At 48.2% G+C, this 21,383-nt stretch overlaps 1 protein-coding gene across 1 annotated transcript in view; it reads left to right on the top strand.

The window, feature by feature from the left end:
- Positions 1–2,216: 2,216 nt before the first annotated feature.
- The window catches only part of BEND3 (BEN domain containing 3), a 35,564-nt gene continuing 16,397 nt past the window's right edge, over positions 2,217–21,383 (top strand). Inside the window, exons 1-3 of the mRNA XM_047859076.1 lie at positions 2,217–2,458; positions 18,636–18,683; positions 19,184–19,386. Of these exons, the coding sequence (XP_047715032.1) occupies positions 18,647–18,683; positions 19,184–19,386 (240 nt within the window). The 5' untranslated portion in view covers positions 2,217–2,458; positions 18,636–18,646. The remainder of the gene's footprint in view (positions 2,459–18,635; positions 18,684–19,183; positions 19,387–21,383) is intronic.

Below are 21,383 nucleotides of genomic sequence, written 5' to 3'. Positions count from 1 at the left end.
ATGCATGACTTAGAATAATACTCAAGGTCACTTTGTCCTTCCCTAAGAGATGTTTTAAAAAGCTCAGGTAAGCATGCTGCTTGCCTTAGATGCTATTTATTAATAAAATTATATTTGACAAAATCTCTGGTTTCAAATATAACCAAAAATGTTGGTTTCTATTATTTCATTTCTATGGTTTTATTGAATTTCTCTTTAAATACCTGAATTGTTACTGTGAAGGGCTGGCTAGGATATAGATTTTCACAATACATATTTCATCTAGTCCCCTTTGTAAAAATATAACAAGGTCATTTTACGTTTTTAAACCACTTCTGTAAAGTGGTTTAAAAATGCAAAGTGAGCTTAAATGCTACTCTTAACTCTTCCTAACTCTTCTACTGGGAAATCCTAGAAAACTGAACTAATGAAATGCAATTTATACTCTTTAAATTCTAATTATAACTGTCACATTAAATTGAAGGTGAAACCAAAACTGCTGTATCTCTTAAGTGAGTCAAGCGATGCACTGTATCATACGTGTTATTTAATGTGTGAGTGTAAAAGTCAAGTTCCCGGCAGAAATGGAGGTGCCTCCATTCGGTCTTCTGGGAATGTATAAATTAACCATTCTGCCCCAAGCGGTCCTCCTCCCTTCCTCCCTCCGCCCTATTTTAAATGTAGATAGGGCGTCTCAAGTCTTTTGAATTTGAAGGGCTGCTATCTCGGCCCCATTCTTTTCATCATCCTGTTTTGAATGACACTGAGCACGTATGGATTCTTTTATAAAAGCACCCCCTGGATGCAGGGCTCAGTTCTCCCGGAGGCTTGCTAATTTTGCATAGCAATTAGTACTGACTTCTCAAAATGGGCTATCCAAATAAAGCTCCAGAATGTTCCACGTAGTTCCTCAAAGGTCTTGGATAACCCTGTGCCTTTAGATTTCAAATCCGAAGGGAAGGAACTTGCATAATTACTAAATTCCCAACTGGAGTGGTCCGGAGGAGGATACGGTAATCCAAAACTATACGTTAATTCAAACCCTCCCGGCGACTGGCCAGCAAGGAGCCAGCATATGCCTTCTTTTAAAATCTATTCTACCTATTCACTGACCGCGGAGGGCTGGGCCACATGGTCCTCTCTTGCAGCCAGTCAGCTGTGAGCAGCAGATGGGATCATTTGCATTTTTCTTTTTATATTTACTCCGACCGGCAAATTAAAGGATTAAAAAAAAAAAAACTACATTCTCATCGTTTGCCTAAAATATAATCGTGGTTTAACTGTTGGATTGGGCTTCCCTGACCCTCACGCCACACCCCTTCAAGTCGCTAAGACTTAAGAAAATACTCGAGGGGTAGGCTTCGTATTAATCAACTTGGAATCTACAGTCCGGGAGTCAGAAGGAGAAAGAATCCGCCCTTATTGAATTGGTGACTCGTGTTTTTCTATTTTAAGCGCCCGGCGCAGATATCCCGTGGCTTGTGGGTCTGCGAGCGCGCGCACTTCTGAAATCTCTCGCTCCGTAGCCTCAAACCTCAAAACTTCGGGTTACAAGTAGAAGGCAGATTTTCAGCACAGGCTTACAACAGAGGGCGGCCACCCTGCTGGGGGAGTGGCCAGAGCCAGCGTTTCCCAGCGCCCGAGTCGCTCTCCCGCGCCCCGCCTGACTCCATGCCGGCTCCGCGGGGCCTCGGGGGCCACCCGGGTCCCGGCGCCCCGAGGTCTTTGTGCGGATCGCGGCGCGGGAACACCCGCCCAGGGGGCCAGGGCCACGATCGGAATGCCAAAAACTCGGGAGAGACGCGGGCGCCAAGGGAGGAGACGACCCGCAGAGTCGCCGTCCCGCAGAGAAAAAAAAAAAAAAAAAAAGTCGAAAAAGAGGCTTTTCAGGTCAAACTCCTCGGGTTTGAGCAACCACGTTTTAGAGCAATGACTCCCGGGGGGAGAACACACGGTTGTGCAGGGGACATTGTTAGGCAGCGCTGCCCGGGCGCGCCGTGGGTTTCTCAGCCGCCGCCCCCACCGCGGGCCGCCGGCGCGGGCCCACGTGGAGCGGCGCGGCGCTGGACGAGCGCGCAGGGCCGCCCGGTCCCCGGAGTGCGCGCCCCAGCTCCCCGCCGCGGCCGTTCACGCCCGAGCGCCGCCGCCGGTCCCGCGTGTGCCCCGCTGAGGGGGAGGGGCGGGCCAGGGGTGGGGGCGGAGGGGTTGTGGTTCCACTGCAGCGGGGGCTCCTGTGTCCTTGTGCGGAAATGACACACGGAGTCCCGTCACGTCACGCGAGAGCGCAGCGCACGGACACACACAAAGAGAGGGGAAAATACACGGCGCCCTCCCGCCGCCCCCAGCAACTCCCCGGGCCGCCCCGGCCAGGCCCTCCGCGCGCGGCCCCCGCTCGCCGGCCCCGCGCTCCCCCACCCCCCCACGTGGCGCCCAAACTCGGCGCGGGCCCGCTCTGCAAAGTACAGAACTCGCGTCCCAGGTAAGTGCGGGGCGGATCAAGCCGGCCGCGCGGTGGCGGCTCCGGGGCAGACGGACGGGCGAGTGGCTGCAACATCCATGCCGGGGTGGGGGCGGGAGCAGGGGAGGGGACGCGAAGGGGGGCTGCCCCGAGCGCGCCCGCCGGGAGGAGCGCCCACCCCCGCGCAGGGCCGAGTCGCCGGAGCAGGCGCCCGGCGCCCACGGGCTCGCCGCGCCCATTGTGCCGCGCGCCCCTTTGTGCCCGCTCGGAACGCGGCGGCTCCATGGCGTTCCGGGGAGCACGCGCGCCGCCCGGGGGCGGGGGGGGGGGACGCGGAGTGGAACGGTCCGCGCCGCCGCCGCCCGCCCCACTCGCGCCGTGCGCGGGCCCCGCACCCCCGCCTGGCGCCGGGATGGAGCGGCCGGGGCCGCCGGAAGGCTCGGCGGAGCCCGCGGTGGGCTCGGCGCTCGCGCTCGGCCGGGCTTCGGCGGGGCACGGCTTGGCGTGTAGAAGGGGGTGTCAGAGCAGGAGCAGGGGGCGGGGACTGGAGGGTGATGCGGAGCGGGGAGCTGGAGGCCGGAGGAGCCACCGTTCGGAGGGACGCTGCCTCCGGAGTCTGCAAATGGAGCAAGGCAGGCAGGCAGGCCGGCGGCGGCGGCGACGGCGGCGGCGGCCGGGAGCGGACGGGGACGGGCCCCGCCGCCAGGGGGCGCGGCGCTCCCTCCCCGGCCGTCCACGGCGCGGTTCGCGGTTCCCGCTGCCCGGGAGCTGGAGGCGGGCCCGGCGCCCTGGGTGTGCACCCGGGCTGGCGCGAGGCCTTCCCGGTCAGCCGCGGACCTGGAGCCCAGGGCGCTCGTTGCTCCTCGTGATCGCCCGCCCCCTTTCCCTTTTTATTGTAAACGTGATTTCCCACGCAGACTTTGCCCTCCCCTATCGGTGAGCTGTGCTGCAGTGCTTGTGATGGCCTTGTGTGCCGCGACATACCGTTTTTTTACAAGGTGTTTTTACAGGGGTGAAAGAGTTTGATTGCTCAGGTGGCACGTCTGGAAGAATTTTACACGCGAAGGCTAACCAGCCTAGGGTGCACGGAATAGGGCTAAGCGCTTCAGAGTTGGTAATGTTCAACTTCACTTTCTTAAAGTGACTTTTGAATGTTTACCGTGCCTGAAAGCTGCGGCTGCAGGAAACTGAGGCAAGGAAGTGAACTCTCTGGCTTGTTCGGTCTATGAGAGAGGGATGGAGGAGATCTTTTGTTATCTGCACTTCCAATCCCCTCAGTTTTTTGTTTGTTTTGTTTCATCGTCCCTAGTTAATGGTTTTGTATCACCGTACAGAACTCTGGCAGCTTCTCTCACCCTTCCTGCTGAGATGTGTGCAAGATCTTGTATCTTCTTGACACTTTTTCCTCCCCAGCCACCAACCTAGTGTCTGATAACGTAGTAGGTGCTCAGTAAATATTTGCTAAATGAATGGAGATCCTCTTGGATTCCAGAAGAAAGGTGGGGTTAGTGCAGCCTGTTTCTACTAGTGGGTTGGCTGGTGTATGTGTGGCCCTTGAAATGAAATTCACGGATAAAACCAAAGCCTTTAACGTCTGTCATGTAAAAACTCCACCACTGAATGTGAGTTTTACTAGAGACACTCATCCCTTTGCTGAAGTAATTTAACAGACACGTTTTATGTCCTTCCTTTCCCCCACCACACACAGAGCACTAGAGCAAAGAAGATAGACCGGTTATGACTAGTACACAAGGTGATCATCCCAATAACCTATTTAGGGTGCCACTTTTATTCACTTATTCATGCTATCCCTTTTGGTCACTTCTAGGTTCCTGAGCACACCTTACATGAGCAAAGGAATTGCAGAATGTATAATAATTAGGAATTAGAATCAATGCTGACATAGGTTTGATTAGGTGAAAATATAATCTGAAAGATGTCCCACCTGTCACTTTTTAGAGCTGACTGAAAAGCCCCTGAAACAGTGAAGAAGGAAACAATAAGCTTTTATGAATTGAATTGACACCATGATGAAAACTCTGGGGATGTGTCTTTTAAATACCTCAAATTTTGTAATGTAGAAACACATGAAGGTTGCTAGCCAACCAGCAAAAATAACTTGGTGTCAGTGTATGGGAGGTTGGGGTTTAGCATTTTTTTCCTGGCACCCAATTGTGATAACAGGTGGTGAATTATGGTTGCCACCCTTGTTATTCATTGTGTCCATTATTGGCTCAGGTAAGTTTGGGGGATTCATTCGTAGAATTAATCTTCTGGTTCATGGGACTTTTCTGTATCAGCCCCCTTGGTGGTGGTTACAGGGATGTATACATATGTGCTATCTTTCATGGAACTGCACACCCTTCCCCCCCAGAGAGTAAATTACTGTACGCCAATTTTTTAAAATAAAATTTAAAGGGGCGCCTGGGTGGCTCGGTTGGTTGAGCATCTGACTTCAGCTCAGGTCATAACATCAAGGTTCATGAGTTCGAACCCCGTACTGGCTGGCCTCTCTGCTGACAGCGCTGAGCCCTCTTGGTATCCTCTGTCTCCCTCTCTTTCTGCCCCTCCCCCGCTCGTGCTGTCTTTCCCTCTCAATAATAAATAAACATTAAGATAAAATAAAAATTTTTTAAGTCACACACACACACACACACACACACCACACACACACACACACACAACACACATGCCCCCAAATTGGGTATTTTATGTGCTTTGTGAGTGTCAGCTTGCTTGTGCTATTTCTTTCCCCTTCCAGATTGGACAGTTGCTCTTCTTCCCCTTCTGATGCTCCAGTATCTCTTGCAACATTATTTCAGCTCAGAGCACTTGTGGTTTCTGGAACTTAGCTGCCACACATGACGGGCAAACGCCAAGCTAAGAGCGCTCCATGCTGGCATCAGGCCTTCAGTGTGTCAAACGGGAGAGGTGCTATTTCACTTAGAGGGTGGTAAATGCCTGGCATGTTAGTCACTGAATGATCAGAGCTTTTACAAACTATTGTTTTAGAGCTGAGTTTTTCTCAGCAGCTCACCATTTTCAATCCAACTTGAAATACATGTATTAAACGTCAGTTGTCTACTTATGTTGTCTCTTCTCACCTCATTTTCAGTTCTCAGTGGCCAGTGAAACAGTTGCATCAGGATCTATAAGGACATTGATTGCTCAATTTGAATAAATTACTTACTGGTCTTTTTTTCTTTCTTTTTTTTTTTTTTTGAGTTTTTCTTTTTTTAAATAATTTATTGTCAAGTTAGCTAACATGCAGCATATACTGTGTACTCTTGGCTTCGGGAGTAGATTCCTGTGATTCATCACTTAACATACAACACCCAGTGCTCATCCCAACAAGTGCCCTCCTAGTGCCCATCTCCCACTTCCCCCCACCCCTCCAACTCCCCACCCCCATTAACCCTCAATTTGTTCTCTATATTTAAGATTTTCTTATGGTTTGCCTCTCTCTGTAACTTATTTTTCCTTCCCTTCCCCTATGGCTTTTTGTTAAGTTTCTCAAATTCCACAAATGAGTGAAAATACATGATCTCTTTTTCTGACCGACATATTTCACTTAGCATAATGCCCTCCAGTTCCATCCATGTTGTCACAAATGGCAAGATTTCATTCTTTTTCACTGCTGAATAGTATTCCTGTGTGTGTGTGTGTGTGTGTGTGTGTGTGTGTGTGTGTGTGTGTACACACACATCTTCTTTATCCATTCATCAGTTGATGGACATTTGGGCTCTTTCATTATTTGGCTATTGTTGATAGCGCTGCTATAAACTTCGGGGTACATGTGCCCCTCTGAATCAGCACTCCTGTATCCTTTGGGTAAATTCCTACTAGGGCTATTGCTGGGTCGTAGGGTAGTTCTATTTTTAGTTTTGTGAGGCACCTCCACACTGTTCTCCAGAGTGGCTGCATCAGTTTGCATTTATTTCTTTAACCTCTACACTCAGTGCGGGGCTCAAACTCACAACCCCAAGATGAGGAGTCACATGCTCTTCCAACTGAGTCAGCCAAGGGCCCCTGGTCTTGTAGGCAAGGGGCTGTTGGTTTGAGCATGGAGCCTGTGAATGGAAGGATGGAGGCTTGGGGGAGGGGGGGTATTTACACAAGACTGCCCCAACTCTAATTAGCTCATGTGGTCACAAGACAATGCACTTGAAAAAGTGGGAAGTACAGAGGAAGCTCAGCTTATGCCTCCTAGGAAAATTAGTCACCATTGTCCAGTCAGTCACATGGGTGACTGCTGGGATGTGCTGGCCCTCTTTTCCTCCTTGAGCCCCAGCTTCTGGGTGCCAGGGTTAAAGTTAGAAGTCTGGCGCCTCTTACTATCTACTGAAATCATTGTTGCACTATATGCTAACTACCTTGGATGTAAATTAAAAAATAAATCAAATAAAAAGAAAAAGAAGTCTGGCGCCTCTTACTATTGATGTCCAAGGAGGTAGCCCTTCTTGGCCTCATGAAGGGCTTAATTATAATGGCTTAGCTGAGGAAGACATCACATTTGGTCACATCCAGACAAGATCGTGCCTGAAGGGTAAGACCCCAAATCGCAGGCAGGCAGGGTCAGGAGGTTGTGCCTCTGAGCTTTGCAGGAAGATGCCATCGTACTCTGAATAAGGAAGGCAGCAACAGTTACAGCTTTAGAAGACTCCGGGTGGCGGCAGGAATTGCCCTGGTTTTTGTGAGGACTGGTATTTTTCAAACTGCATTTGCAGATGTATCTAAAAATAAAAACAAATTGCAAACATGTCCTGCAAGTCCCCTGGGCAGGATGCCACTGCCAGGAGGGCCGGGTTCTGAGAGCCCCGAGACTCCCAGCCGTTCCTGTAAACCCAGAGCCCCGAGCCCCGCAAGAGCATATGGCATGGGAACATTCTTCCAGTCCTTAGGGAGAGCATTTTATTTGATTTTATCCCCTTCCAGTTGTTTCTTTCATTTAAAAGAAAAATAGAAAAGTTACTAAAACTTTTAAAAGCTTTAAACCATATTACTTAATTTTGCAGTTTTAAAGAAAATTCACTATTAAAATGCACTTTGAAAACCTTTTTTTTTTTAAGGGCTCTGTAACGGATAACACTAAGTGCTATGTGCCAGTCACTCTCTCCTTTGTCATTTTCACGGAAACTCTTGAGGTGGGGGTAGTGTGTCCAGCCCCATTTTACAGAAGAACCAACCGAGGTTGGGTGAGCAACTTGCCCGCGTCAGGGTTTCCACCTGATTCTTGCTGACCCTAAACTTCGATAGGGAATTCCCATTTTCTCGAGATCAGCGGCGCGAGTCCCTCTGGTGGTCCAGGGGCCCAGCTGGCCAGTTGACTTGCTCTGCAGCAGAGCCCAGCCTACAGAGGGGTGCCCCTGGGAAAGGGAGAAAGGAAAGCGTGGCCTGCTCATGTCCCACTCGGTCCCGGCTCTTCTCGAAAGGCTGGAATGGGACCATCGCCCCCGAGTCCACCTCCGTCCCTTCCCTCTTCATGCTCCCTGTGATGCCCCCCACCCCAAGTGAGGCTCAGACTGCCACCCTCCCTGCAAAATAAGAGGGCTCTTGTGGGGACTGCGTGGGTTAGCATGGGAAACAGACCGTGCAGCTGGAAATGTTAGCTGCTGTCCTCCTTTACCGTGCTCAGTTTTTAAAATCCTCGTGACCGATATCACGAAGCCAGATCAGTTGTGAAAAGGATGAAGTGAGGTTCGGTTGGGTCTCAAGCTCTTTAAATCCTGAGTACATTTTATTAATAGCACCCTTAGAATGGCCCGAACGTTTTTTCTCTGCTTTACCCTTCGAATGCAGCAGCACCACACACGGGTTCCAATCGCATTGCTCTCCTGGGGCTCACATTCCCTAGCAGCCCTTCCTGTGGTGAGGGTTTGCCTCACTTTACATCTGAAAACATGACTTGGGAGGATCTGCCCCCCTGAGTGGCCTGAGGTCAGGGCTGCAGGCTCCCCCCGCCCCTTCTAGGACCAGCAGCTCAGCCCCCTCAGCCCAGGGGCCAACACCAAGTTCAGTGGACGTTTCCGATTTAGCTGGGCCAGGATCCTGAGTCAGCTGGCTGGGATTTGAACCTCGAGGTTTCAGGAAGCCCAAGTACTTCCCATTTCGAGGCCTGCTGCTGGTCCTGGTGTGAGTCCTGGCCAGCCACAAGCCCTTGGCACCTTGGATTAGCCACGAGCTGCTCTCGCAAGGGGCCTGGGCTGGTTGCTCTCTCAAGGAGCACTGGTTCTGTGGAAAGAACTGGATGGAGAGGACCCCTGGCCACTCCTAGCCCCCCGCGGAGAAGCACTGGAGAATGTTGTCCTTTGGACCCCTGTGGGACATTGAGGGAGGAGACCCAGGACCCTGTGAAGGCAGTGGGCTTTGGCAAGGAATGGCCACCCCAGCTGACCCCTGCTGTCCTTTCTGTGGTCTTGCATTCAGCTCTCAGCAAGAATTCCCCAAGTCAGGTTCTGTGTGACTCTTTATTACCCACTTTAACCAGTTACCACACCACACCTTCCTTTTTCTGTGGTTCAGCCATTCCTCAGCTCTGCAGACCTCCTGACCTTCTCCCAGCTCCTCCTGCTGCTTCACCCTGGGGCCAGGCCCCTCAGAGCAGGCCTCTGCTCGCCTAGTTTGGGCCAATTTTGAGGATTCAGGGAAGGAGGGCCCCAGAGCGGGTCAGAACATCTCCTGTGGTGCTTAGACACCAGAGAGCCTTGTAGAAAAGACCACATTTTTTTATTTGTTTTTAAAATTAAATTAAAAAAAATTTTTTTAACGTTTATTTATTATTGAGAGACAGAGAGACACAGAGCATGAGCAGGGGAGGGGCACAGAGAGAGGGAGACACAAAATCCGAAGCAGGCTCCAGGCTCCAAGCTATCAGCACAGAGCCTGATGCGGGGCTCGAACTCACAAACTGTGAGATCATGACCTGAGCCGAAGTCAGATGCTTAACCTACTGAGCCACCCAGGCGCCCCAATTTAATTTTTTTAAAGAGAGGGAGAGTCTTAAGCAGACTCCACACTCAGCACAGAGCCTGACCCTGGGATCACGACCTGAACCGAAATCAAGAGTTGGACACTCAACAGTCTGAGCCACCCAGGTGCCCTGAAAGGACTACATTTTAACAGTTGTCATCCAGAGTATAGGAACCCAGCAAGTTAGGCCCCTGCCTGGTGAATTGCTGAGCTGCTGGCCAGTCCATTCATTTCTCCAGCCAGCCACGAACTCTCCAGTGACCTGGCCTTTGAGCCCTGATCCAGAAGACTTGCTCTGGCTTTTTGAGTTTTGTCTTGTTTTGTTTTTTCCCTCCCATGAAATTTGCCTTATTTTGAAAAATCTTTCAAGTATCAGGCAAATGCGTTGTTAGAGCCTGTAATGTACCTACCAGGAGATGACATTTCCTTATGGTTCAAAACTGATCTCCTTTCCTTCTCATTCACACCCAGGTTTATGAGCTAAGAGTTTTTTCTCATCTCTCTCTCTCCCCACACTGATATACCTTCAGCGGCAGTAACTCAGAGGCAGTTAGGAAATGAAAGGTCTTTACTGGTTTGTCAGTTGTATATTGATTCTTAGACTATCGACATTTTAAATGTTTAAAAGTTAAATGATTTGATTGTACATAATTAGGGTGTTGCTGTTTGTGGGCCTAGGTTAGAATATGCCGTGGCTATATTCTATATTCATATTGTAATACTTCTTTTTTTTTCCGTTTTTAAAAATTTTTTTTATTTTCAAAGAATTCCATGTCCGCTGTAGAATATTTGGAAAGTAGAAGGAAATATTCGGAGGGAAAAAAATCATCCATAATCTCCTAATTGGAGGTAATTAACATTGTGGCATATTTCCTTCCAGCTGCTTTATGGCATTTTTTTAATTATGCTGTTGACATCTCCCCAGTGAACTTTGAAGTATGTTGTTATTGACTGGGTAGCCCTGTAATGAACAATTGATTTTGAATCTTTACACATAATTTAATGCTCGGCTCTTCCTGTCAATAGAGGTTTTGGATCCATGTGTTGAGAAAAATGTGTCGAAGTTCACTTCCTAACGTTGTCTGATGGAAATAACAATAGTGATCAAAGGGGATCTCAGTGCAGGTCACTTTCAGTTTGTTGTCTCTCCCATTTTGTCAGCATGTTTTAGTGGAATTTATCAGTAAATAATAACAGCTAAGGGCTGTGGAGGGCTTCTGCACCGGGATTTCCACCCTCATTCCGATGCTCCGTTCCTGCCCGTGCTTAGCCTAAGATCCCCTGTAAGGTAACAGAGCTCTGGTTCTCTGCTCTCTGCTCTCTGGCCTCTGCTCATAGAGGCGACTGCATAGCATAACTTTCAAGTGTGTGAGGCTCTGTAAGTGACACAGGGATTTGGTTACAGGTCCTTAGAAGCTGAAAGCGATAAGGAAGATCAAGATTTGCCCATTTAAGCACTGACAAAGTTCTTTTCAAAGTAGACTTTTCTTCCACCTAGAATTTGCCTTAATGTTATTTCTCTCCCTCTCCAAAGGAAGAAAAGTCTGGTGGGCATGTACCAGAGCCTAAAATTATTTGTATCCAGGTCACAAAATTGCAAGCATTGGTGGTCTCCTGCACAGCTGTGGCAGGCAGCCTGTGTTTACTAGATGTGAGTTACGGTTGTTATGGAAACCCTAATGTAGTATCTCCTAACCTTGGGGTTCTGAGTGCTCTTTCCTTCCTGTGACTTTTATCTGACGCCGTTTACCCAACCTCCCCTCTGACAGAGGCTCCACAGTTCCGTCTTCAATCTCCAGGCCCTCCGTCTTGACTTGTGTTGGTTGTGATCAGTCCCAGTAAATAGGCTGTGTGGTCCGTCATCCCCTGCGCAGAGGACAGTCGCCCCACTGACACCAGCAGCTCCCGTCACGCCGTGGGGGGTGTAGCCCCCAAAGCACTGATCAGGCAGGCTTGAGCACATTCCCAACCTTTCTGGGCCTTGGGTCCCATACCTCTAAAAGGAGATCATCTCTGAGGTCTGTTGTGTCTCTAAAACTGAGCCTCGGTTTCCCGACTCATAAAACGAGACTGACAGGAGTTTCTCCCTCACAGGATTGTTAGGTGACGTTAGTTTACTGTGAAGCTCCTTCTACAGAGTAGGCCCTTGCTGCTATTGATTCTCACCGAGTATGCAAAGCCCTGGGCAGTGAGGTGAGGAGTCGGAAGAGAATGCACAGCAGTTTCTGCTTTCCAGGAGCTTGCTCAGTGCGGGGGTCGGCCCTGTTGGACCCCTCCCTTAGTGCCCTCAGCACTGCCCGTAGCCAGGGAGCTCCTACCCCACGGAAGGAAGCTCATTACCTTGCTCCTGACCCTCTCCTCCCAGAGAAACTACTCACTCCAGATCCTTGTCTCCGAATCTGCTTCTAGGGGGAACTCAAGCTAAAAAAGAAGTGATAGAGAAACTTACATGATCTATTTATTAAGTGAGAAAAACGAGGATCAGGATCTTAACTCTTCCAGTTTTTGCATGTGTTCACATGCTTAAAAATTACTGAAGACCCCTTGGAGCGCCTGGGTGGCTCAGTTGGTTAAGCGTCAGACTTTGGCTCAGGTCATGATTTCACGATTCGTGAGTTCAAGCCCCGCGTCGGGCTCTGTGCTGACAGCTTGGAGCCTGGAGCCTCCTTCGGATTCTGTGTCTCCCTCTCTCTTTGCCCCTCCCCCGCTCATGCTCTGTCTCTCTCTGTCTCTTTTTCTCTCTCAAAAATAAACATTAGAAAAAAAAATTTTTTTTAAATTACTGAAGACCCCAAAGAGCCTTTGTTTATATAGGTTATATCTGTCAATATTTACTGTGTTAGAAATTAAAATGGAAAAATGTTTAAATATTTGTTAACTCATTTAAAAACCATAGTAAATCCATTACAAGGTAACGTCAGTAATAGTTTAATGGGGGCACCTGGGTGGCTCAGTCGGTTAAATGTTTGACTCTTGATACTGGATCAGGTCATGATCTCGTGGTCATGAGATCGATCTCCAAGTTGGGCTCCGAGCTGAGCACGGAGCCTGCTTGGGATTCTCTCTCTCCCCCTTTCTACCCCTCCCCCCTCAAAATAAATAAGCATTTTGAAAATCTTAGTGAAACGAATGTTTACATTCCTTTTTTGAGGGGGGGGGGGGAAGAGCATACACATGACAAGGGAGGGCAGAGAGAGGGAGAGAAACAAATCCCAAGCAGACCCCATGCTCAGCTTAGAGCCCAACTCGGCGATTGATGTCACACCCAGGAGATCGTGACCTGAGCTGAAATCAAGAGTCGACGCTTAACCGACTGAGCTGCCCAAGTGTCCTCCCTCCCCTCCATTTTTTGGAAAAGATTTTATTTTTAAGTAATCCCTACACCCGGTGTTGGGCTTGAACTCCCAACCCTGAGATCCAGAGTCACACACTCTACCAACTGAGCCAGCCAGGCTGCCCTTGTGTTGTTTACATTCTTGCAAATCTCTTTAACATCTGACTTAATAGAAGGCAACTGCATCTTCCTGTCTGCCTCTGTATTCAGTCTTTTGCAAAATGACATATCATGTAGCTTCTGGAATACTCTCCTGCACACCGGTAAGAGAAAAGGGGCAATAACATCTCAGTGTTATGAACATAGTTTTCATCTCGTGGACCCCTTGAAAGGGTTTGAATGTTCAATACTGGTAAAATGGCTCTCAAGAAAGAAGAAAAAGCTGTTTTTAAAAATGTCCATTTCTGGAGCGCCTGGGTGGCGCAGTCGGTTAAGCGTCCGACTTCAGCCAGGTCACGATCTCGCGGTCCGTGAGTTCGAGCCCCGCGTCAGGCTCTGGGCTGATGGCTCAGAGCCTGGAGCCTGTTTCCGATTCTGTGTCTCCCTCTCTCTCTGCCCCTCCCCTGTTCATGCTCTGTCTCTCTCTGTCCCCAAAATAAATAAACGTTGAAAAAAAAAATTAAAAAAAAAATGTCCATTTCTGTGGTGTAAATACGCCCACTGCGGTCCATTTCTAGCTACCAACTCGCCTCCTCTCAAGTCGAGTTGGGGAGAGACACGCTGCGTGCGAGCCAGAATGAGCCAGCTGTGGCGTACCTCTGCATAGGGATCACACCTTGAGAACCACCGACCCGGAACATCTCTGGAAGGATGCACAAGAGAACGGACATTCTTGCTTCTGAGAGTAACCCAGTGACTGGAGGACAGTGGACTTTTAGACCAAATACCCCTTTATACTTTTTGCGGTCAAATGCATAGGGATCACACCTTGCATAGGGATCACACCTTGAGAACCACCGACCCAGAACGTCTCTGGAAGGATGCACAAGAGAACGGACATTCTTCCTTCTGAGAGTAACCCAGTGACTGGAGGACAGTGGACTTTTAGACCAAATACTCCTTTATACTTTTTGCGGTCAAATGCTCTATCCCTGAGCTACCCCCTCTTTTACACTTTTTGAACTTTATTTCATATGCATGTATTATCTAGTTAAAAGAAAAAGGAAAAAAAAGGCTTCAAGCATCTTCCATTCTTAAAAATGAACTCCAAAAATAGACAGTGACCTATAATTTGTAAATCTTTCCAGCGTTTCCATTTCTTTGTGGCATCTCTTAGAATGGATTTTTTTCCAAGCACAAGTGAATGGTTCTCGCTTCTCTGCCTCCCCCTTGTCTGTCTTCACAGACTTCCTTCCCGCCAGAGGCAGGAGCTGGCTGATACTCAGGCATCAGATTCAGCCGTATTTCAGCATGAGGCGAGGTAGCCCCACCAGTTATTGCATTTATGTAGCCAATTTAAGCAACTTAGCCTTTGTAATTTGATATTTGAGTGGCTAAAGCATCGTGTTATTTTTGAGCGTTCGGGATTACCTTCCCTTTTGTGCTTTTTGTAAACGGAAGGCTTTTCCGATGGCACTGTAATCTTCCCCCACCCATGTGCCCTGCATGGAAAATTGAACATTGTCCATCTCCATCTGAGCGGGAGGATAGAGACTATTAGGCATTTTAATAAAATTACATACACTCTTATGAGCTCTGCAACATTTAAACCTTTCCGTACCAATGACGGCCACTTAGCCTGAGGCTTCCTAGGCTATTTGGTTAAAAAAAAAAAAAAAAAAAAAAAAAAGCATTTACCACTGGAAATTGGTCCTGTTTGAGAGTTTCCCTCTAATAGGTCATTGATGTGTTAGAACCTGTGGTATTTTAGCGAGAGGCGGCATCAGGCTACACAGGTCTCGTTGACACTTGTCCCCTTCATTTGTTTAAACATTCCTTTGGGCTTGGCCAGGCGATTCTGAGGGACATGCAACAGCCACCTCTTGGGGCAAAAGCTGATTCTCAGGGACCTGGGGATGCGTAGTTAGAATGTCTCACAATCTGTGAGTCGTGGTGAGAGGACTAGGAGGATTTTGAGAAGGAGAGGACATTAAAATGAGAAGGTCCGGCAGGCAGAGGAGACGGTAATCCTAGCAAGCCCAGGTGGGCAGGGGCTGTGGTAGTTGGCAAGTCCTACATGACCTAGACTCATGTAAGGATCGGAATTTCTGTGGCATGCTCGGCATCCAGCCGCTCGTGTCCACCCAGGATGAGCAACCTTGTGACCATCATCTGGGCAGATGACCAGGAAATGGAGGTAGCAACGTGTGGAGGCAGGTATGTGATGCCCCTCCCCTTTCTACCCAGCCCTGACCATTGATGTGCGGTCATCATGTCAGCTCCAGGATGCCAGGAAGTGACCCACACATCCCTCTTGTAGAATCTCTATTGTACTGTGGAGTAGAGTCTTATAGGCATGGAATAGACTGGTTTTCCAAGTAGCTACATGCGGACGAAAGGAGATTTGGCTGCTCCAGTGGCTGTGGGACAGAAGGGTCCAAGGCTAGAATCTGGCCCCTGTGTTCTTCAGAAGAACGTTAATAGAAGAAGGAGGCTTCTGTGATTTCCTCTGTGGGTGGCTGACCAGAGATAGACTAGGTTTGAATCCTACTTCTGCTCCTTAGCGGCTGTGTGACACTGGGCAAGTTACCTGCCCTCTGTTCCCTTTTTCCTCCCTTTCAATATTCAAATATTTTGTTTCCATAAAATGATATTATAAAAATAATTTTTTCTATCTTCATTGGGGTACAGTTGACAAATGAATTGTTTATATTTAAGGTAAATGCCCTCGGTTTCTTTTTCTTTTTTAATTTTTTTTAATGTTTATTTTTGAGAGAGAGGAGAGAGAGAGAATGTGAGTGGAGGAGGGACAGAGAGAGAGAGAGACAGAGTCCGAAGCAGGCTCCAGGGTCTGAGCTGTCAGCGCAAAGCCCAATGTGGGGCTCGAACTCACGAACTGTAAGATCGTGACCTGAGCCGAAGTCAGAGGCTTAACCAACTGAGCCACCCAGGTGCCCCGTATCGCTTTCTTTATTGGTAAAATTGGGAATAAAATAGCTCCAGGTGAGGTGAAAGCGGCTGGTGTATCTGGCCCGTGGTTTGTGGGCCGCGGGTGTTACTGGGGACCCTCACTTCTGCCCCTGCCATGAAATCAGATGCAGTTCTGGGTTCTCCAGGCCTCGCCAACAGGAAATCTCCCAGCTTCCCAAGGAGCGGGGCTGCTTTGCTGGCTGGGAGGGAAGGGGCCCACCGTGCTGTGGCCTGGGTTACTTCTGTGCTAGCCTAGCATCTGTCACTGGTGTAGAAATGCACACAAAAGCAGATGCCCTCCGGTGTCTTGAATGCCGGGGAAGCCGGCCACTGGGAGCCTTCCCAGCTCTCCCTCTGGCTTTCTGCCCACCCACAGAGCTCAGGTGTGTGCTCTAACTGCACCGTTTTTTGACTTGGGCTGCTCAGAATTCAGGTGCTGCGTCGCCTGCCGTATGTAGTGTCCCATGGTGCGATTCAGAAAATACCCTTGCTGTCCACCGAGCCCCCCCAGTCCCTGCAGAGTATGCGCCCGGCACTGCGCCGTGGGCCTGCTGGGCCGGTGCGCTCGGCCCCAGCCTGCCGCAGTGCCTCCTCCTCGGCTCCCTGCTGCTCCCTGGAAGAACACAGTTGGGCAGATAAAATACTAGATAACCATGCTGCCCTTGCTGTGCACTGTGGTTCTTTCTGTCTGCTGTGTTTCTTCTCCGACACCTGTTTTCTTCTAGGATTTGCTTGTCCTTTAATGCTTTCTCCTTAGCCAAGCCTTTGTGGTTTTTCTTTCCCCAAATAAGCCATCCACCTTCTCCTCCCTTTCCCACCTCTCCTCCCCAGAGACTAATTTGTTTTGTACACTGTGCCCTCTCCGACAACCTTCGCTCAGTTCTGCCCATCTATTCTGCTGCTTCTCCCCTGTGCTCTTGATTTCAAGGACTGCGTTCTGTGACCGTGTGGCAGGGTTTCCAAGGCAGTTGCATGAGGCCTGGAGTACACTTCGTTATGAAGCCCCCTGCCTGGGCTGGGGGTCGGGAGGCTTGAACTTCCCCCTGGCATTGGCCACCTTCCCCACCTCAGACTACTGATGTTCACCTACCTGCCGGTGCCCCCCCTTGCCACTCCCCACCCCCTGCCAGTGGGGTGATGTTGTCAGATGTGGGGTTTTTTCCTTGCAATAGAATGGAAATTGCATTGGCCAAAATTCACCTCTGGTAAAACAGCTCTCTGACCCTTGAATTTGACTTCTTATTTTCCCTCAATATCATCTTGTGTGTTATGTTTTTCAGATAGTAGATCGGTGAATGGGAAGTATTTTCAGTGTAAGTTCAGTTTCAAATAAATCTCATATTTTCTTACTTATTTTTCTGAAAATTCATAAAATAGTGATGGAAAGAATCCCTCTTCTTTCATAAAAGAAAGTCAAAGTTTTCGCGACGCTCTGAGGATAGCACATCAATCACATCGTAGGCACTGTATGTGTGTTGCTATTATTAGTGGATTTCGAAGTTGTTACTGTGTGCATAGATGACCTAGACTCTCTGTCTCTTGCACACCTCCTCCCCTCCCCCTTTCCCCCATCTAAAACAGAGGACCACACACCATTCTGTGGCTATTTGATGAATAGTGTACTGGCCTTTGTAGATGGCATCCCTCTTCCTTCTAGAAATTTCTTAAAAGATACTTCTTAGTTCTGCTCTCCTCTGATGTTTAACCAAAATGGGAACTCCATGTTTGTAGGCAGCCTAGTCAGTTGTGGGAACCGCAACTCCTCGGTGTCAACAGTAAAGGCTCTCATGTGTATTCTTTTGTAACGCTGCTCCCTCATTCACACCTTATGCTATTTGCGGATGCTGTTATGTAATTTAGGGTAGTTTGGGGAATCTCAAAGATTAATGGTGCTTTTAATCATGGTGTCCATTCCATTCTGGCCGGGGCAGTGGGAGTCGGGGGCTCTGCACCAAACCTGGCAGCCCATACAGTCCCCCTCGCTCTTCTGTGCCCCCCCCCTCGCCCCCTCCTGCCTTGCTCCCTCATCAGGAAAAAGAAAGGTTTGGAGCAGATTATGTGGAGCTCAAGAACTTCAGAAACCCACACTGCCTCTTCTTGTTGCTTTGGAAGGAAGGGCTAGACTGACACCATCCAACAAGAATAGAATGCAGGCCACACGTGTGATTTAAAATTTTCGAGTAGCTACATTAAAAGAAAATGTGAAATTAATTTTAAGATAGCTGACATCACTTCGCCGTGTAATCGACATAAAAAATTATTAGATATTTTACACTGTTTTTTTGCTGTGCTAAGTCTTTGAAATCCAGTGTGTACTTTACCCTTATGGCACGTCTTCATTTCGACCAGCCACATTTCCAGTCCTCGGTGGCCGTGTGACTGATGACTGCACCATGGGCAGCACGGGTCTTTCTGCACCACCTGGAGTCTAAGACCCACTCGTGCCCAGAGGAGCCATGGCCTGCATCTTTGCAGTCTGTGGCTGGAATTGATAAAGCAGGGACCAATAGGAGATCATCCGAACTGAGGTCTTTTTGTAAGACCTGCTTTTCTCAAACAACACTGCCCCTTAAAGCAAAACTCATGCTTTAAGACGCATTCTGCCGACATGCAGTTTGGGGGACGTGCTCGCAGAGGGTGTTCAGAAGGCCTGGCTGTTTCTGAGCAGCTGCGGACAACACTAAGAGGATGCATTCCATGATGTTGAGGAACAGTTTCGGCTTAACCCTCCATTACCCGGAGCCAGGTTGGGAGGGCAAGGGAATTTCTCATGGGGACGGAAAATTAAGAAATAAATCAAGGCTTTGTCTTTGTCTTTTCATTTAGTGGAATAGAAGATGAACTCAGCTGAATTCAGTGAAGATGTAGAAGAAGGTAAAAAAAAAAGCTTCTTTTTAAAACATATTTTTAATTTTAATATTTTTTATTAGGTCATACACTCAAATGGTTCAAAATATAAAAAGATACATAATGAAAAATCCGTGGAAAGTCTCCTCCCACGCCTGCTTGTCCCCCTCTGCCCGTACACCTGCTCTAAGTATCGTATGTATCTTTCCAGAATTACTTTTTTTAAAGTATCATTTAAAAGATAGTATTTGTTTCTTTCTCTCCGTCTCGGCTCTTTCCCCCCAAAAAGGACCTTAGAACCAGTTTTGAACAAAATGTTCTCGGATCGTGATTTTATTGTGTAGCACTAATGTGGTAAGATAAAAACTGCTAGGTTGGAAGGCGCAGTTTTACTGTGACTAGACTTTCTTACCTGAGTGCTAGTGTCAGAGGGCACCCCGCAAACACCCTGCCGCTCAGGGAACCCTGCTAATCTCCCAGCGGCCCAGTGGTCTTTCCCACTGAGCCCTATTTCTTCTCTGCCACAGTTCTAAAAAATAACACAGTGAAAGTGGAGACAGAGGCCGAAGATGCTGCCCTGGACTGCTCAGTGAGTTCCAGGTCTTCCGAGAAGCACCCTCTGGACAGCGTCTTCCCTGCCCTCCAGGATTCCAGCAAGCGAAAGCCCCCGGGCTGCGATGGCCAGCCTGACTCTGTCCCCAGCGTGAAGAGGCGGCGGCTGATTCCCGAGGTGAGGGCCCAGCTCCTTCTGCTGTTCGCTTGGGCTCTGACCCTCTGATTAGATGCTCTGTCTCTCTCCTCGTGAGCGTCCGGGCAACTGCTGAATGCCTGGGCGCGAGAAGGCTTTCGTCTCAGCTGTCCCCTCGATGGCTTAGGTTTCTAGAAGGTGACTTCTCCGACTACAATTCTTACCTACATCTGGATTCCTTACGGGGCTAGGGGAGTCTCCACAATGCACCTGCTTTTGAGTTCTTTATTTTGCTTTGCTCTACAGGGAAAATAAGCACTCGACAGCAAGGACTGTTCATTAAAGCCTACCACATTTTACATAGTATACACTGCACACAGATTCCTTGAAAAGTTGAGGGTTGGGAGGTCTTTTCCTAAGTCAAACTGATCTTTTATGTTAGGAGCACGTGTCCAGTGAATCTTTTTGTGAAGAGAATTCTTTTGTAACATGCCTGTTACCCGCTAACCTATAATTTTATGAATTTGCTTTATTTTTTTTTATTTAAAGAAATTGTTTTTTTAAAATGTTTGTTTATTTTTGGGAGAGAGGGAGACACAGAATCCAAAGCAGGCTCCAGGCTCTGAGCTGTCAGCACAGAGCCCGACGTGAGGCTCGAACCCACAGACCATGAGATCATGACCTGACCTGAAATCGGATGCCTAACCAACTGAGCCACCCAGGCGCCCCTGAATTTGCTTTTTTTTTTTTTTTTTTTAAAAATCACCTGCTGGTTAGATTGAACTTGGCTAAATTCTAAGAGAGAGAGAGAAAATCAAACTGGCCATGGTGGCCCCCTCTAGCAGTCTATAGTCTGGGTGGGAGACAAGACACATACACAGAATACTTAAGACTGAGGCGAGAGAAGCAGCTTTGGGAGATCAGGGGTCTGGCCCAGGACACCTCACCTCCGTGCCTCCCCGTGGACTGGCACAGTATACCTTAAATTCTTAGACATTTTCCCAAGCTCTCCAACCTAGACACACGGAGACACACACACACACACACACACACACACACACACACACACACAGTCTCTCTCTCTCTCTTTCTCTCTCTCTCTCTCTCTTCCTCTCTCTCTCTCTTTGGGGGACCCAAATAGTCATTTCAAGTTCTGCATGTCTGTCCCAAAGAGCCCACGTTTTCAAAGCCTATTATCGTTAGCCAGAACACCATGGGGCATCAGCCTGGGACTCTTTGGGTTGTTACTGTTTTGTTTTAATTTTGCTCTATTAGATGTGAGGGCAAATCCAAATAAATTGGAAATGTATGGATTGTAGAGATTTAGTGAATTTTCAATAAGTAAAAACTATCCTTTTCTATAATTAGCAAAAACAATGAGAGTAAGATTTCCCCCAGCATTTAAATGTAAATGCTTATGTTATAATGAATACCACCCTGCACTCCACATCATGGATCACTGAATGAGACATTTATTTATTTATTTATTTGCACCCCCCCCCCCCCCCCCGCCCAAAACAGCTTTATTAAGCTATAATTCACATACTATGCAATTCACCAATTTAAATTGTACAATTCAGTGGGTTTTTTGTGTATATTCACAGTGTGGTACAGCTCTTACTATAATAAGTTTAGAATATTTTCATCACCCCACAAAGAACCTCTGTACCAGTCCCTTCCCTTTCCCCTCCTCGAGCACCTGAGAACCACTCATCTACATTCTGTCTCTAGAGGGTTGTCTGTTCTGGGCATTTCATGTAGATGGAATCATAGAATACGTGACCTTTTGTGTGGCTTCTTTTACTTAGCATGTTTTCAAGGTTCATCCATGCTGTAGCATGTATGAATTCTTCACTCCTTTTTATGGCCAAATAATATCCCCTTGTGGATGTACCACATTTTGTTTATCCATTTAGCACTTGATGGACATTTGGATTGTTTCCCCTTTTTGACTATCATGAATAATATTCCAACAATAAATTTTTAAAAATCTATCATGCCCTGAAAAGAAGTTGAGATTAGTTGAGATTTTTTTATAC

The sequence above is a fragment of the Prionailurus viverrinus genome, chromosome B2, assembly GCF_022837055.1.
Source record: "Prionailurus viverrinus isolate Anna chromosome B2, UM_Priviv_1.0, whole genome shotgun sequence".
Lineage (NCBI taxonomy): Eukaryota > Metazoa > Chordata > Mammalia > Carnivora > Felidae > Prionailurus > Prionailurus viverrinus.
The sequence above is the reverse complement of the archived record's forward strand: the minus strand, read 5'-3'. Positions and strand labels throughout refer to the sequence as shown.